The 14,544-nt window shown below is 46.1% G+C and overlaps 1 protein-coding gene across 1 annotated transcript; it reads left to right on the top strand.

Annotated features, from left to right (window-relative positions):
• The first annotated feature begins 1,625 nt into the window (after positions 1–1,625).
• PSMD2 (proteasome 26S subunit ubiquitin receptor, non-ATPase 2) lies at positions 1,626–11,162 on the top strand. The gene is made up of 21 exons (XM_080819891.1): positions 1,626–1,824; positions 2,248–2,304; positions 2,659–2,823; positions 3,916–4,037; positions 4,211–4,435; positions 4,715–4,873; positions 5,023–5,167; positions 5,360–5,420; positions 5,676–5,822; positions 6,422–6,528; positions 6,725–6,852; positions 7,081–7,168; positions 8,156–8,318; positions 8,439–8,540; positions 8,721–8,866; positions 9,130–9,213; positions 9,437–9,605; positions 9,694–9,788; positions 10,005–10,131; positions 10,570–10,688; positions 10,820–11,162. Exons 1-21 carry the CDS (start codon positions 1,690–1,692, stop codon positions 11,000–11,002), a joined length of 2,727 nt encoding a protein of 908 aa, XP_080676017.1. The 5' UTR covers positions 1,626–1,689; the 3' UTR covers positions 11,003–11,162.
• The last annotated feature ends 3,382 nt before the right edge of the window (positions 11,163–14,544 follow it).

The raw sequence follows: 14,544 nt of genomic DNA on the forward strand, positions 1-14,544 counted from the left end.
TGAGTGGGGAGCCCAATGTGGGGCTTGTTTCCAGGACTCTGAGATCTTGACCCAAGCAGGCACTTAACTGACTGAGCCACCGTGGCACCCCTACTTTGAAACATTTCAGACCTACAAGTAAGTTGAAAAATAGTACAACAAACATACACCTTTCATCAGGAGGCATCTGGTATTGACCGACTGTGCTTTGTGTCACATCATCACCCCATCTCCTCTAAGGTACTGATTGAGATATAACTGGTATAAAAGACAAAATCTGAGATCTGATAGAAGGAAGTCATGGAAAAAGGAGAGATTTAGGAGGAATAACTCTACTGATGACTGAAGAAAGCATGACAATGTACTGACATCTTGAAGCCAGAGATAGAATAGGCAGAACAGTCATAGACTGCTCAGCTTCTGTCAGCAGAACCAGGGCTAGGGAAGTCATTGGTGATGGAAATGGAAGGTGGTCCCCACAATCCAAGCACTGAATGAAAAAAGCACAGGTTTTAAAAATGGGCCATACATTTATATGTATACATATATTTAGGCAACATTCATTCAGTGCTAACCATGCTGTGCTAGCTGTTTTTTGAAAAACGAACAATTCCTGCATTCTTTAATGCCTCAGAACCCACAATAAAGACTCCAGGCCAAATGGTGGGTATTCCCACCAGATGAGAGGGGGAGGAGTTATTTCCTCTTTTCCCACGCTTTGGATGCATACAGATAACCCAAACGAAGAGGAAACATGGAGGTTTGTTTGCTTGACGCAATCAAGAGCTTAGAAGACTGAATGATCAAGGTTCAAATCCTGATTCTACTACTTACTACATGATTTCTTCTGTGAAACGGACACAGCCTAACCAAATTAAAAAGACTGTGAAAACATTATGTATGTATCATTCAAAACTAGTCCTGACAGAAACAGTGTCCGTCACACCCCTTCTAAGTCAAAACAGGGTGAGGGAGACCAAAAGACAAGAGACTGAAGGCAAAGACTTTGTCTTGATCTGTTTTTAGCTCCAGAATTTAGCATTGGAGCATAGGACTATATTTTATTCATAGATTTCGACCAGGCTCTTCAGGTGGATTTAAGATTGCAGCCACACAGCCTCCAGATAATATGCAGAGCACTGTCCTTCAACAACGGGGGAGTGGGGGGGGGTGGGGGGGAGTGGGCGGAGGCACGTGATGAGGTTAATATTCCACCGTGGTGTGTGGGAGGCAGTAGATACAGATTACAGATTTCACACAAAGGCAGGCAATCGATTCCAGATTTGAAGAATCTCGTACGTCTGTCCCACCACGCAGCCAACTGGGCAGTCACTGTGGGTACTATTCACACCGCTGTGGGGAAACACTACGGGCGGTCCCTTGGCTCGAAGCTTGTACATCTACCGCAGCGCAGCTACCTTACTCAGATTGCAGACTGCACCGTCGGGTAGCGTTCAGGAAAGTCCCGGTCCAAGCCCGGGCGGCGCCTAGCACTCCCCGGGAGCTAGAAATTGTAGTTTTGGGGCGGCTTCCGTGGGCGGGGCCCAAGGGCGGGGTCTCCCAGGAAGCGGGAGTGGGTGGGTCCCAGCGGCGTTTCCGGTCGCAGGCGCGTTCAGGAGGCGGGGCGCCGTGGGCCACGTGCGCAAAGCCATATGGGAACCGGGGCGGTGCGAACGGTGCGCGCGCAGCTGGCCGGCAGTGGCGGCGGAGATGGAGGAGGGTGGCCGGGACAAGGCTCCGGTGCAACCTCAGCAACCCCCAGCGACGGCACAGGGCGTCGCGGACGAGAAGCCGAGCGGCAAGGAGCGGCGAGATGCTGGCGACAAGGACAAAGAACAGGAGCTGGTGAGGCTCGGCCCTGGGATCCGGCGGAGGAGGCCGCGGGGCTGAGTCACTGCGGCCCCTTAGGCCTTGGGCCCGACTCTAAACGGCCTCGCAGCGTCCGGGAGAGGGCGGATGGGGCGATCCTCCGGGCTCCTGGCACTCTTTGTCCCTCATCCTCCATTTCGCGCTGTCGCCTCCGCCGACCCCATCAGCCCTCACCACCGACTCGTGAGGTGGGCCCGGGCTGGTCATTGTCACCGCTTGTTTTTAGTATGGCATTCAAGTAGTGTGGTCCAGCAGCCAAGGTGCCATTCCTGCTCTCTTTCTATGTCCACCTGGTCCCTCCTAAGGAGGCAGGCTCACTCTCTACCTGCCCCAGGGTGAATGGGAGGAGGATGTGTTTGGGATTTCTTCTCTTGATGAACTTCTTCCCCCAACCCTCAGTCTGAGGAGGACAAACAACTTCAGGATGAACTGGAGATGCTCGTGGAACGACTGGGGGTGAGTCATGATGTTGACAGGAGTGGGTACATATTCGGATCTTTCCTGCCTATTTGTTTAATTCCATTTTGGGGCAACAATTCCTATATGAGGTATGAGGAAAGATGGACTGTTAGGGTTGCATTATGACACTGTTGTGGGATAAGAGAATTACAAAGGATATTTCAAAGATTCTGTAGCTTTCTAATTCAACTCTTAACTGGGATCATTTGTTTTCGTACCAGGCAATGAGAAGGGAGTTGGGGAATCACAGATGAATAAGACACAGTTACTCTCCTAGGGGAGTTGTTAGTTAAACACTTCTGTGTTATGACTTGAGAGATGTGGCTCTGAGCTCTGACATCTCCTGATCAGGAGAAGGACACATCCCTGTACCGACCAGCCCTGGAGGAGCTGCGGAGGCAAATTCGATCTTCTACAACTTCCATGACTTCAGTACCCAAGCCTCTCAAATTTCTGCGTCCACACTATGGCAAACTGAAGGAAATCTATGAGAACATGGCCCCTGGGGAGAATAAGGTAAACTGTTTCAGAAGCTGGTGGAGGCCTAGCTTAGGAGTTCCTTTTCATCTAGACTGTGGGGCTCATGGGGAGTCAGAGGAAGCCTAATAGACCTGAAATCCACGCTGGTTGAACTGAGCTGTCATAGTCAAAGTACTGGCATAAGAGCTGACAGGAGGATTGCCTTCTTAGAATACACTGTTTTCTGCCATTTATGGTGGATCTTGTTTTTTTTTTAAAGTAGTCTCGGTGCCCAGGGTGGGGCTTGAACTCAAGACTCCAAGATCAAGAGTCCTGTGCTCTACTGACTGAGCCAGCCAGACACCACTCATGATCTACTTTAAACTTATGTTTAACCTTGATTTTTCTGTTTCTTTCATATTCTGTGTATGTTCACTTGTTTTCTGTTTCAATTTAGAAAACTTCAAACTAGAAAACTTGTTTTCTAGTTCAGTCACTTCTCTATTGGTACAATAGTAATCGAGGAAGTCTTCAGTCAATCTAGACGACTGCAACAGTCTCCTAATTGGCTGCCTTCTTTTTGTTCTTGATTTAGGTTGTTTTTCATATAGCAGTCACAGTGATCTTTTTAGATTATGAAAATGTTTTCTGCTTAAAACTTTTTAATAGTTCATTATTGCACCTAGAATAAAATTCGGAGTCTTCATTTTTCTTCATTCTTTCCTTGTTACCATTCTTCAGCCATATTGGTTTAAAAAGGAAATAGCAACATCAACCTTAGGGTTATCTTGAGGCTTAGCTTAGATAAAGTATATAAGTTTCTAATACAAAGTTGGGGGGATAGTTACAACTTAATTTGGGGGATAGTGACCATAATCTTAACTCCATAATGTCCCACTCCCCTTAACCTGGATTTGACTTTAAAGCACTGGTTTCTTTTTTTTAATTTTTTATTCAAGATTTTATTTATTTTTTTGATGGAGAGAGAAATCACAAGTAGGCAGAGAGGCGGGGAGGCAGGCTCCCTGCTGAGCAGAGAGCCCAGTTTAGGGCTCGATCCCAGGACCCTGAGATCATGACTTGAGCTGAAGGCAGAGGCTTAACCCACAGAGCCACCCAGGTGCCCCTAAACCGCTGGTTTCTTTACAGCGTTTTGCTGCTGACATCATCTCTGTTTTGGCAATGACCATGAGTGGGGAACGTGAGTGCCTCAAGTATCGGCTGGTGGGTTCCCAGGAGGAATTGGCATCATGGGGTCACGAGTATGTCAGGTAAGACCTTTCCTTCTTCAGAATCCAAAGGGGTTCTGAGACAGAATTCTGAGTTCTTTCTTGGAGTACCAGAGTATTGCATTTCCCAAACACTGAATTCCTTGGGTCACAGAAGTGCTTCCTGTGAAGCTGTGCCTGTGCCCCCTGCTCAGTGATCTTGGGTCTATCCATAGGCATCTCGCAGGGGAAGTGGCTAAGGAGTGGCAGGAGCTGGACGATGCGGAAAAGACACAACGGGAACCACTGCTGACCCTGGTGAAGGAGATTGTCCCCTACAATATGGCCCATAATGCAGAGCATGAGGCCTGTGACCTGCTCATGGAAATTGAGCAGGTGGATATGCTGGAGAAGGACATAGATGAGAATGCGTATGCAAAGGTCTGCCTCTATCTTACCAGGTGAGCGAGCATGGTGGGGATGGGTGGAAGGCCTAGCTTCCTCAGCATTTCCCTCTCAGTTGTTCCTCCTCTGTTCTCTCAGCGTCGTTAGCTGCAGTTGATTTTTTGAGGTGTGTGAGCTTGTTGAGGAAGGAGACTTCGTGTCTCCTTAGTAGTCACGCATTTGGCATAATTCCTCGTATATAGTAGGCACTCAGTATTTATTTTGGATAAGTGAATTAAATGGGGTAAATGAATGCCTGGTACTTCCTGACTGCTTTGTTATATATCTCTCTGTAGTTGTGTGAATTATGTGCCTGAGCCTGAGAATTCTGCCTTGCTGCGCTGTGCATTGGGTGTGTTCCGAAAGTTCAGTCGCTTTCCTGAAGCTCTGAGATTGGCGTTGATGCTCAATGACATGGAGCTGGTAGAAGACATCTTCACCTCCTGCAAGGATGTGTATGTAGGAAGGAACCTGGCAAAGGAAGAGAGGAGCTCATGGATGAGGCATTTGCATGAAGAACTGGGACTTTTAGTTTCTGGTTAAGGCTTGAGGGGCTTTTCTTAATGGATGGGGACTGAGTAGATGTGATGACTGTCTCCCACAGGGTAGTACAGAAGCAGATGGCATTCATGCTTGGCCGGCATGGGGTGTTTCTGGAACTTAGTGAAGATGTGGAGGAGTATGAGGACCTGACAGAGATCATGTCCAATGTACAGCTCAACAGCAACTTCTTGGCATTAGCTCGGGAGGTGAGACTCTTTGCCCTTTTACATCAAGGCCTTTTTGTTTGTTTGTTTGTGGTTCTACCTGGCATTTCATGTCCCTGTCTATAATTTTGACTAGACTCTCCTTGGTTAGAATTGCCATTCAGTGGGATAGCAGAAGAGATGGTAGTGGGGGAATAGTGGGGGAGCAGTTGTGACTCTCTGACTTCCCTTCAGCTGGACATCATGGAGCCCAAGGTGCCTGATGACATCTATAAAACCCATCTAGAGAACAACAGTGAGTAGCCATCTCCATGTGTGTGAGGACTGGAGGATTCTTAATTATGCCCCTTGTATTTGGAGTGATGGCTTGGCCTAACATATTTATCTATCCCATAGAGCTAAGAATTCACATGTACCTTTTCTCCAGGTCACTGTTGGGGGCAAAGATAGAGCATCCCAAGTGGCCAGTTCAGAGCCAGAGACCAGCCACCATGCTGTGTCTTTCTTGCCCTACTCTAAACCTTTTTCCTTTCCTCTCCCTCCTGTTCAGGGTTTGGGGGCAGTGGCTCTCAAGTGGACTCTGCCCGCATGAACCTGGCCTCTTCTTTTGTGAATGGCTTTGTGAATGCTGCTTTTGGCCAAGACAAGCTCCTGACTGATGATGGCAACAAATGGCTTTACAAGAACAAAGACCATGGTATAACTTTATGGCTACTTTATCTTTGTGTTGCTTTTTTTTTTTTTTTTAAGATTTTATTTATATATGTGTTTGTCAGAGAGAGAGAGAGGGAGCACAAGCAGGCAGAGGCAGAGAGGGAAGCAGGCTCCCCGCTGACCAAGGAGCCCGATGTGGGACTCGATCCCAGGACCCTGGGATCATGACCTGAGCCGAAGGCAGTGGCTTAACCAACTGAACCACCCAGCCATCCCAGTCTTTGTGTTGCTTTGATCATTTCTTTTTCTTTTTCTTTTTTTTTTAAAGATTTTTATTTATTTATTTGACACACAGAGATCACAAGTAGGCAGAGAGGCAGGCAGAGAGAGAGGGGGAAGCAGGCTCCCTGCTGAGCAGAGAGCCCGATGTGGGGCTCGATCCCAGGACCCTGAGATCATGACCTGAGCTGAAGGCAGAGGCTTTAACCCACTGAGCCACCCAGGTGCCCCGCTTTGTTATCCTTCTAGGTTCATGTGTTAATGTGACAGGGATCCCCAGGGCTGTATTTTTACAGAGCTCTTTGTAATAATTTTCTCAGGGTGGGGCCATTTTAAGACTGATAGTTTTTTTTCTTGGTATAGGAATGTTGAGTGCAGCTGCATCCCTTGGCATGATTCTGTTGTGGGATGTGGATGGTGGCCTCACCCAGATTGACAAGTACTTGTACTCCTCTGAGGACTATATCAAGGTTGGTCTGGGCATAACTCATTAATGGGGACATTCTCCTACCATGTTCTAGGGCCGTCTGGGCCTCCCTTTCATTGGTAAGGTCTACCTGGTTTTTAAGTCCAGTTAAGGTGGAAATTGCAATGAAGTCCACATTGTATCCGTTGTGGTGGGGAAGGTCGAGTAGCCTGAGTGAAGAATCTGTTTGCATTTTGCAGTCAGGAGCCCTTCTAGCCTGTGGCATCGTGAACTCTGGGGTCCGGAATGAGTGTGACCCCGCTCTGGCACTGCTCTCAGACTATGTTCTTCACAACAGCAACACCATGAGACTTGGTTCCATCTTTGGGTAAAGCTTCTTGCTTCTTCTTGTGGTAGTACTCAACTTGTAAGCTTTGTGAAAACAGGAACTGGGTCCTTTTCACCTTTGTATTGCCAAGGGCTACGACCCTATCTGTTGAATATTTGGCTCTTGGTGATTATTGAAATACTGAATAAATGACCAGTCCTCTTTTTGTACCTTCCTTGTCCTGCCCTTTGTTGTGTGTCTGGGACTGCCTCTCCCTGGCTTTTGCAGGCTAGGCTTGGCTTATGCTGGCTCCAATCGTGAAGACGTTCTAACACTGCTGCTCCCTGTGATGGGAGATTCCAAGTCTAGTATGGAGGTGAGGAGAGGCTGTTGGACATATAGGGGAGGTAGGGAAGGTGCTCCGAGACTTACCACTCTCTGTAATAAGTAGTGAAAAAAGTGTGTGTGTGTGTGTGTACTGTGTGTTTATGGGGGTGTGTGTATCACTTCAGTGAAATCTTTTGGAGCTAGAATTTTAAACCTCACGTGGTATTGAGGCTAGAGAGGTAACATTTTGGTATTGAGTTCCAGCCCTTGGGGTCCATGAGGAAGTAGTCAGACTAGAGTGGGGAGTAACTTAATCCAGCTTGGGGTGACTGATTCTGTCTCACTCATTGTTTTTGTTATTGACTAACCTAAAGCTTTCTTTCTTTCTTTTTTTCTGTTTTTTTAAAAGATATATTTATTTTAGAGAGGGTTTGTGAGTGGGGGAGGGGCGGAGGGAGAGACTCTTCTTCAAGTTCAGGCAGACTCCCTGCTGAGCATGGAGCCCATTGCAGGGCTTGATCTCATGACTCATGAAATCATGACCTGAGGCCAAACCAAACCTCAGACGCTTAACCAACTGAGCCACCCAGTCACCCCCAACCTTAAATTTTCTTAATTATGCAGTCATTCTAGTGATAGATACATTTAGTATGGTGGCTAAAAGTACAACTTCAGTCAGAAAGACCTCAGTTCAAATCGTGCCACCTCTGCTTACAAGCAGTGTGATCTTGGACATGTAACTCAATCTCTTTAGGTTTCATTTTTCTCATCAATAAAAAACTAACAACAGCAGGACCTGTTTCATGGGGTTGTTGTGAGTGTTAAATGTTAATAGTATGCAAAACAGTTGGTATAGTGGTTGATACATAGGAAATATTCAGTGATTGGTTGCTTTTGTTACTTTGACTTACCATCAGAAAGGGATTATTACCTAGTGTGGTTACAGTAGCCTGTAGGAATTGGCTGTCTTGAATCAAGATAGATAAACAGCTACTTAATAACTTAACATGTATTATACTGATTTTCCTATTTCTAGGTGGCAGGTGTGACAGCTCTGGCCTGTGGAATGATAGCAGTGGGATCCTGCAATGGAGACGTCACTTCCACTATCCTTCAGACCATCATGGAGAAGTCAGAGACTGAGCTCAAGGACACCTATGCCCGTTGGCTTCCTCTTGGACTGGGCCTCAACCATCTGGGTGAGGGGCTGTCTCTCTGGGCAAAGGCTGACAGTAACTGGGTATAGCAGGGGGGACTATGTGTCAAAAACTGTACTAGATGGGAGCAGGTGTCCTCTCGACACTGAATTTGTCCTATAGGCAAGGGCGAGGCCATCGAGGCAATCCTGGCGGCGCTGGAGGTTGTGTCCGAGCCATTCCGCAGTTTTGCCAACACACTAGTGGATGTGTGTGCCTATGCAGGTCTGTGTCTCTGTGCTTCCCCAGGGACTGCTTATTTCTCTCTTGGACCTTCCTTCAGATTGATTCTCCTTCTCAGTTGTTCTGATCTGCTTTAGATTCTTTAGCTTGTTCAGTTCCTGGAATAAGCTTTCTTTTGGTGTCTTGTTTTTCTCCTTCGTCACCCTTACCACCATGCCGCAGGCTCTGGGAATGTACTGAAGGTACAGCAGCTGCTCCATATTTGTAGCGAACACTTTGACTCCAAGGAGAAAGAGGAAGACAAGGACAAGAAGGAGAAGAAGGATAAGGACAAGAAGGAAGCCCCTGCTGACATGGGAGCACATCAGGTTCTGTGGGCAGCTGGGCGCTTTCTGAGTTAGGCTCTGAGAAAAGATAAGTGTGTAGGGGAGCAGGGGAGCTGGGTTTGGGTTTGTTTTAGCGCCCCTCTGGGTGGTGCTGTGTATTGAGATGACATGAGGCTGGGGTTTGTATGTGAGGCATAAGGATGAGCCCCTACAGGACAGTTTTTTCTTCTTAACATGGGACTTGAGTCAAGAGTGAATTTTTTGTTCCCCAAGCTTATTGGGTTCTGCTGCTGCTTCAATCGCAGGGAGTGGCTGTGCTGGGGATTGCCCTTATTGCTATGGGGGAAGAGATCGGTGCAGAGATGGCACTACGAACCTTTGGCCACTTGGTGAGTATCGCATGGAGAAGATTGGAATATACTGGTTTTGGTGCCTGGAGATCCCCCAGAGGAGACTTTCCTGATGGGTTTTCTCTGGGGAGAAATAGTCTTTTTGCTATGCCTGTTCTCCAGAATTTGATCTAAGTCCCTCTTTTACCCATCAGTCTGTTCCTATAACTGAGTTTGTTGTACTGCTTTCTGTGATGCTCTTGGCATTGTCTTTTATTACCAGCTGAGATATGGAGAGCCTACACTCCGACGGGCTGTACCTTTAGCACTGGCCCTAATCTCTGTTTCAAATCCACGACTCAACATCCTGGATACCCTAAGCAAATTTTCTCATGATGCTGACCCAGAAGTTTCCTACAACTCCATCTTTGCCATGGGGATGGTGGGCAGTGGTGAGTATTGGTCAGAAAAAGATCAGAAGTAGCTTGAAGGAATGTTTGAGACCTTTTTTTTCAACTCAGTAATGGTTAACATTTCCAGGTACCAATAATGCCCGTCTGGCTGCCATGCTGCGCCAGTTAGCCCAGTATCATGCCAAGGACCCCAACAACCTCTTCATGGTGCGCTTGGCTCAGGTAAAGAATAGAACTCTTTTCCTTTGAGAGTACCAGGGGGTGGTGTCCATGGTGATGGAAGGTGGGGGACATGTAGTGACATGAGGGGAACCTTGCCTTTGGCTGGGAGGGAGGATGTGAGTGAATTGTGGATTTCTATACGGCCAGGTTACGTGACACCTCCTCAGATGTGACCCTTACTTCTCTTTCTCTCCCTCTTTTTTTTTTTTTCCCCAGGGCTTGACACATTTAGGGAAGGGCACACTCACCCTCTGCCCCTACCACAGTGACCGGCAGCTTATGAGTCAAGTGGCTGTGGCTGGACTGCTCACTGTGCTTGTCTCTTTCCTGGATGTCCGTAACAGTGAGTTCCTGTCAAGACTCCCATAGTGGCACGTGGCCCCATCTCCACCCTTACTTATCAGGGCCAGCTTGTAATTTAGGAGCAGACTCCAAGTTAGTTCCCTACCACTCTGGGTTCCTGATGTTCTTTGGGCCTATGAAGGGCCTTATGAAATTCATCTCCCCCATTTTTGATCTGGCCCACAGAAATTTTTATTTTTTGAGGATGAAGAGCTGAGCCCAGTGTCTGTTCCTAATTGACTGAGGGAAATTAATTACTAAGTTTGAAGTCTGTGGGCAGAATAAGATGGGAGTATCTCTGGTTTGTGGTACCATGTATGAGGGAAGGGGTGTGCGTTCAGCTGAACCACTGAGGGATTAAGAGTCAGGGCTGGAGTGGGGACCGAGATTTCAGGTCAGGCCTACCTGGATGCATGTTTGTCCTCTGTTCTTCCCTCAGTAATCCTGGGCAAATCTCACTATGTATTGTACGGACTGGTGGCTGCCATGCAGCCCCGCATGCTGGTTACATTTGATGAGGAGCTGCGGCCACTGCCAGTGTCTGTTCGTGTGGGCCAGGTGAGGGGTTGAACAGATGGGAGGGCTCTCGAACTTGGAGAATGCACACATACCTGCTTCTCTGAAACTGGTATGGGCAGTGCTGCACTCCCATCTGCTACACCCGCCCTTGCAATTTTCTCACCCTACAGGCAGTGGATGTGGTAGGCCAGGCCGGCAAGCCGAAGACTATCACGGGGTTCCAGACACACACAACCCCAGTACTGTTGGCTCACGGGGAGCGGGCAGAATTGGCCACTGAGGAGTTTCTTCCTGTCACCCCCATTCTGGAAGGTTTTGTTATACTTCGGAAGAACCCTAACTATGACCTCTAAGTGGCTACCGGGGACTCTGAGCTGCCACTGTTATGTCAGCGGACCATGCTTCCTGCCGCCAGCCCTGAACACTGCTCTAGACCTTTAGGGGAGTTGTTAACCTCCTGTTATTTTGTTACTGAGTGAGATAACTGTGTTGAATAAAGACCTTTATCCCTAAGGTCCCTCCATGTGTGTTTTCTGGGGTATTGTGGCTGGAGGCCAGACTAGGGTGGGGAGTTGATGTGAGACACCATTGTTTATAGCAACCCTGAGCCTAGGCTAGCAGGGAGGCTGACCTGAGTGGAACAAATTAAACTCCTTGCCCTTTTCCTCTCTTTCCTAATTATCTTAAAATAGTGGTTCATCTTTAGGGGCATGGACCCTTGAGAAGCTGATCAGTGTAATGGATCTTCTTTCTAGGAGATGCATATACACAAATTTTAATACAAACTGTTACAGATAACTTTCTGAGGAGCTGTGGATACTATTCCCACCCACACTCCACCAATGCACACCCACCTCAAACCCATCATTCCCTGACTCAGGGCTGAGGACCCCTGCTCTAAGAAGCAGCAGTCAGTCTTACTTTCTAACTTCTGTGCTACTGAATGAAAGACATTTTTTTTTAAAGATTTTATTTATTTGAGAGAGTGAGAGAGCACAAGAGTGGAGAGAGGGACAGAGGAAGAAGTAGATTCCCCACTGAGCACAGAGCCCAATGCAGGGCTTGATTCTGGGACTCTGAGATCATAACCTGAGCCAAAGGCAGGTGCTTAACTGACTGAGCCACCGAAGTGCCCCTGAAAGGGACATCATTGTCTCCTGTGATCCTCTGTTTCTCTTGGAAGATTGGAGAGATTTGATCATGTTAACTTCTATGCTGTCTTTGTAGAAACTGGGTGCAACAAAGGTTGACCCTGACCTTCCTCTTAGCGTAGCAATGGGGAAAAGGAGTAGTCTCCTTCCTGGAATGTAATCACTTTCAATCTTCAGTGCTCCTTCCTGGTGGGGTTGGTATGAGTATAGTTATGCTGCCAGTTGGGGCCTGGACCCCTGTGGATGCAGTACAGAAGAACATATGGCCCTGCCAGATAATCATAACTAACCAACACTTTCTGAGGGTTTAGCTTCCGAGCAGTGTCTGGCACTTAATAGGTCTTCTATAAATGTTGAAACATTCAGTGATCTCATGATAGCTTTGAGAGGTAGGTATAATGCCTGTATTTTGGTAAGGAATATAAAGTTTGGAGAGAGATTCAGTAACTTACTCAAGGTCACATAGTAAGTGGTAGAGCCAGGATTAGAATCTAAGTTTGTTTGACTCTAAGCCTATGCCCTTATAAAATTGATTTGTGTCTGTAGCCATGGAGCCTTGCAAGACCCCCTTGTAGTCCAAGGTCTTGGCTAGCTGGAGAATGGCAACTTTGGATTAGTGTCTCTGTTGTCTTATCTCTGTTCTTCTTTGGCAGCCTGTGTAAAACGTGTATAAAAAGTTGAAGTACTAGACTTGGGAGTCAGGAGACCTGTCAAATCCCCTTAATGGGATCTTCTGTGTTCCTGAGCAAATCAGCATGTCTGGTGAGCCTCTGTTCCCTGTAAAATGGGGATATTGTAATTGCCTTCCTTGATACCCAATGGTGGTGATATAAAGATAATTTGAAGGGGTGCCTTGCTGGCTCAGTCAGTGGAATGTGTGACTCTTGATCTTGGGGCTGTGGGTTTGAGCCTCATGTTGGGTGTTGAGATCACTTAAAAATAATTTTTTTTTTGAGATTATTTAGAGACAAAGTGCATGGTGGGGAGGGACAGAGGAAAAGGGAGAGAGAAACCTAAGCAAAGTGAGCACTGAACATCAAACCCAACACAGGGCTTGATCTCATGACCCTGAGATCACAACTGAGCTGAAACCAAGAGGTGCCCCAAAAATAAAATCTTAAAACAGAAAAAAAGATAAATTAGAAAGTGATTTGTAGGGATGCCTGGCTGGCTCAGTTGGTGGAGCATGCGACTCTTGAGCTCCAGGTTGTGAGTTTGAGTCCCATGCTGGGTGTGAAGCCTACTTAAAAATTTAAAAAATTTTAAAAAAGGAAAATGATATGTAAACTGTAAAACAGTCTAAATAAAGTGATAATTCTTTCCCAAATCAGTGATCTTCCTTTAGAGTAAAATTTTCATAATGACTCTTAACCTTTCACATTCAGTCATTCGTTCAGCAATAAGTATTAGTGGAGCTTTACTCTGCACTGAACATTAGTTTGTGGGGATGCAAAGATCCCGTAAAAAACAAAACCCTATCCTCAAAAAGCTTACTAATGGAAAAGAAAACAATTATGATAGATTGTTATTGATACTGTACTGGGATGTGAAGAAGGTACCCTGGAATCATTGAAATAGAGCTTAAGTGCCTAGGTAGGTCAGGGGAAAATTTTGAGGGAGATGAGACCTGGAGGAAGATGAGTTTGTCCAGAGGGAAAAGGTAGAATATCGCTAAGGGAGTATTAAAGGAAGGTGGGAAAGCAATTTGTTTTCAGAAACCACGGATAGTTTGCTTTGGCTAAGTGTGCAGAGCCAGGAAAAAGTGTGGTAGATATAGTAAAAGAGACACGGGCTCAGATCAGGTTTAGAAGAGCTTTGTTCTCAAATTGACAGTATCTCTCAATGGAGACCACTGAGTGAGAGCAGGAAAGTGGCATAAGTTATCTGGGTTAGGAAGCTCACCATGGAGGCTGGGAGACCAGGCAAAGGGAATAAATGCCTTAACTAGGGTATTAGAAGTGGGGAAGGGCAGAAGAAAGATCTTTTAAGTGTAATAGGACTTGAATTTGATCCAAATATCAAGAGGACCTGGTGACTGATTAGAGATAGTACATGGATGGGAAGGAATGTAGGATGAATCCCAGATTTCCAGGTTAGGCACTATTCATTAGAAAAGAATACATGGGCACCAACATGTATGGGGTTGAGGTGGAGGACTCCTGAGTAGGGAGAGATGATAAGTTTCTATCTGGGCATACACTTTTTTTTTTTTTTTTTGCATACACAATTTGAAATGCCTGTGGGATGATCAGGTGGAGATGTCTTTTAGGTGGTACCTTGTTCTAACAAGTTGGAGAGAGAGGTTTCTCTCAGTTGGCATGTAGACACGTAATACATATATGTATATATATATACATGTATATATACATATATACATACATATATAAATATTTAGTAGTTGATTTTTATATATTAGTTTGCTTAGGAGAAAGAAATTAGAAGAGTAGAGAAAGGAGTCGTACATGATAAAGTCACAGAACCAAAATGAAGAGTCAGAGAACACTAGATCTGCATTTTCATTCTCACTATGGTTCCTCCATGAATCTATTTTGCTCTCCTTTGGAGCTTCAGTTCCTCACATACATAATGGGAAGAATGCAGTTTGTTTTATAGGAAATTGTGAAGACTGAGATCACATAGGTCATATATATTAAGTGACCACGTTTTCGTTGGTATGGAGAAAATGTTTTCTTACTTCTGAGATTATATGTGTGCACATGAACACACCCACACCCACAGATAGT

The sequence above is a fragment of the Martes martes genome (genome assembly GCF_963455335.1).
Source record: "Martes martes genome assembly, chromosome: 1".
NCBI classification, from domain to species: Eukaryota; Metazoa; Chordata; class Mammalia; order Carnivora; family Mustelidae; genus Martes; species Martes martes.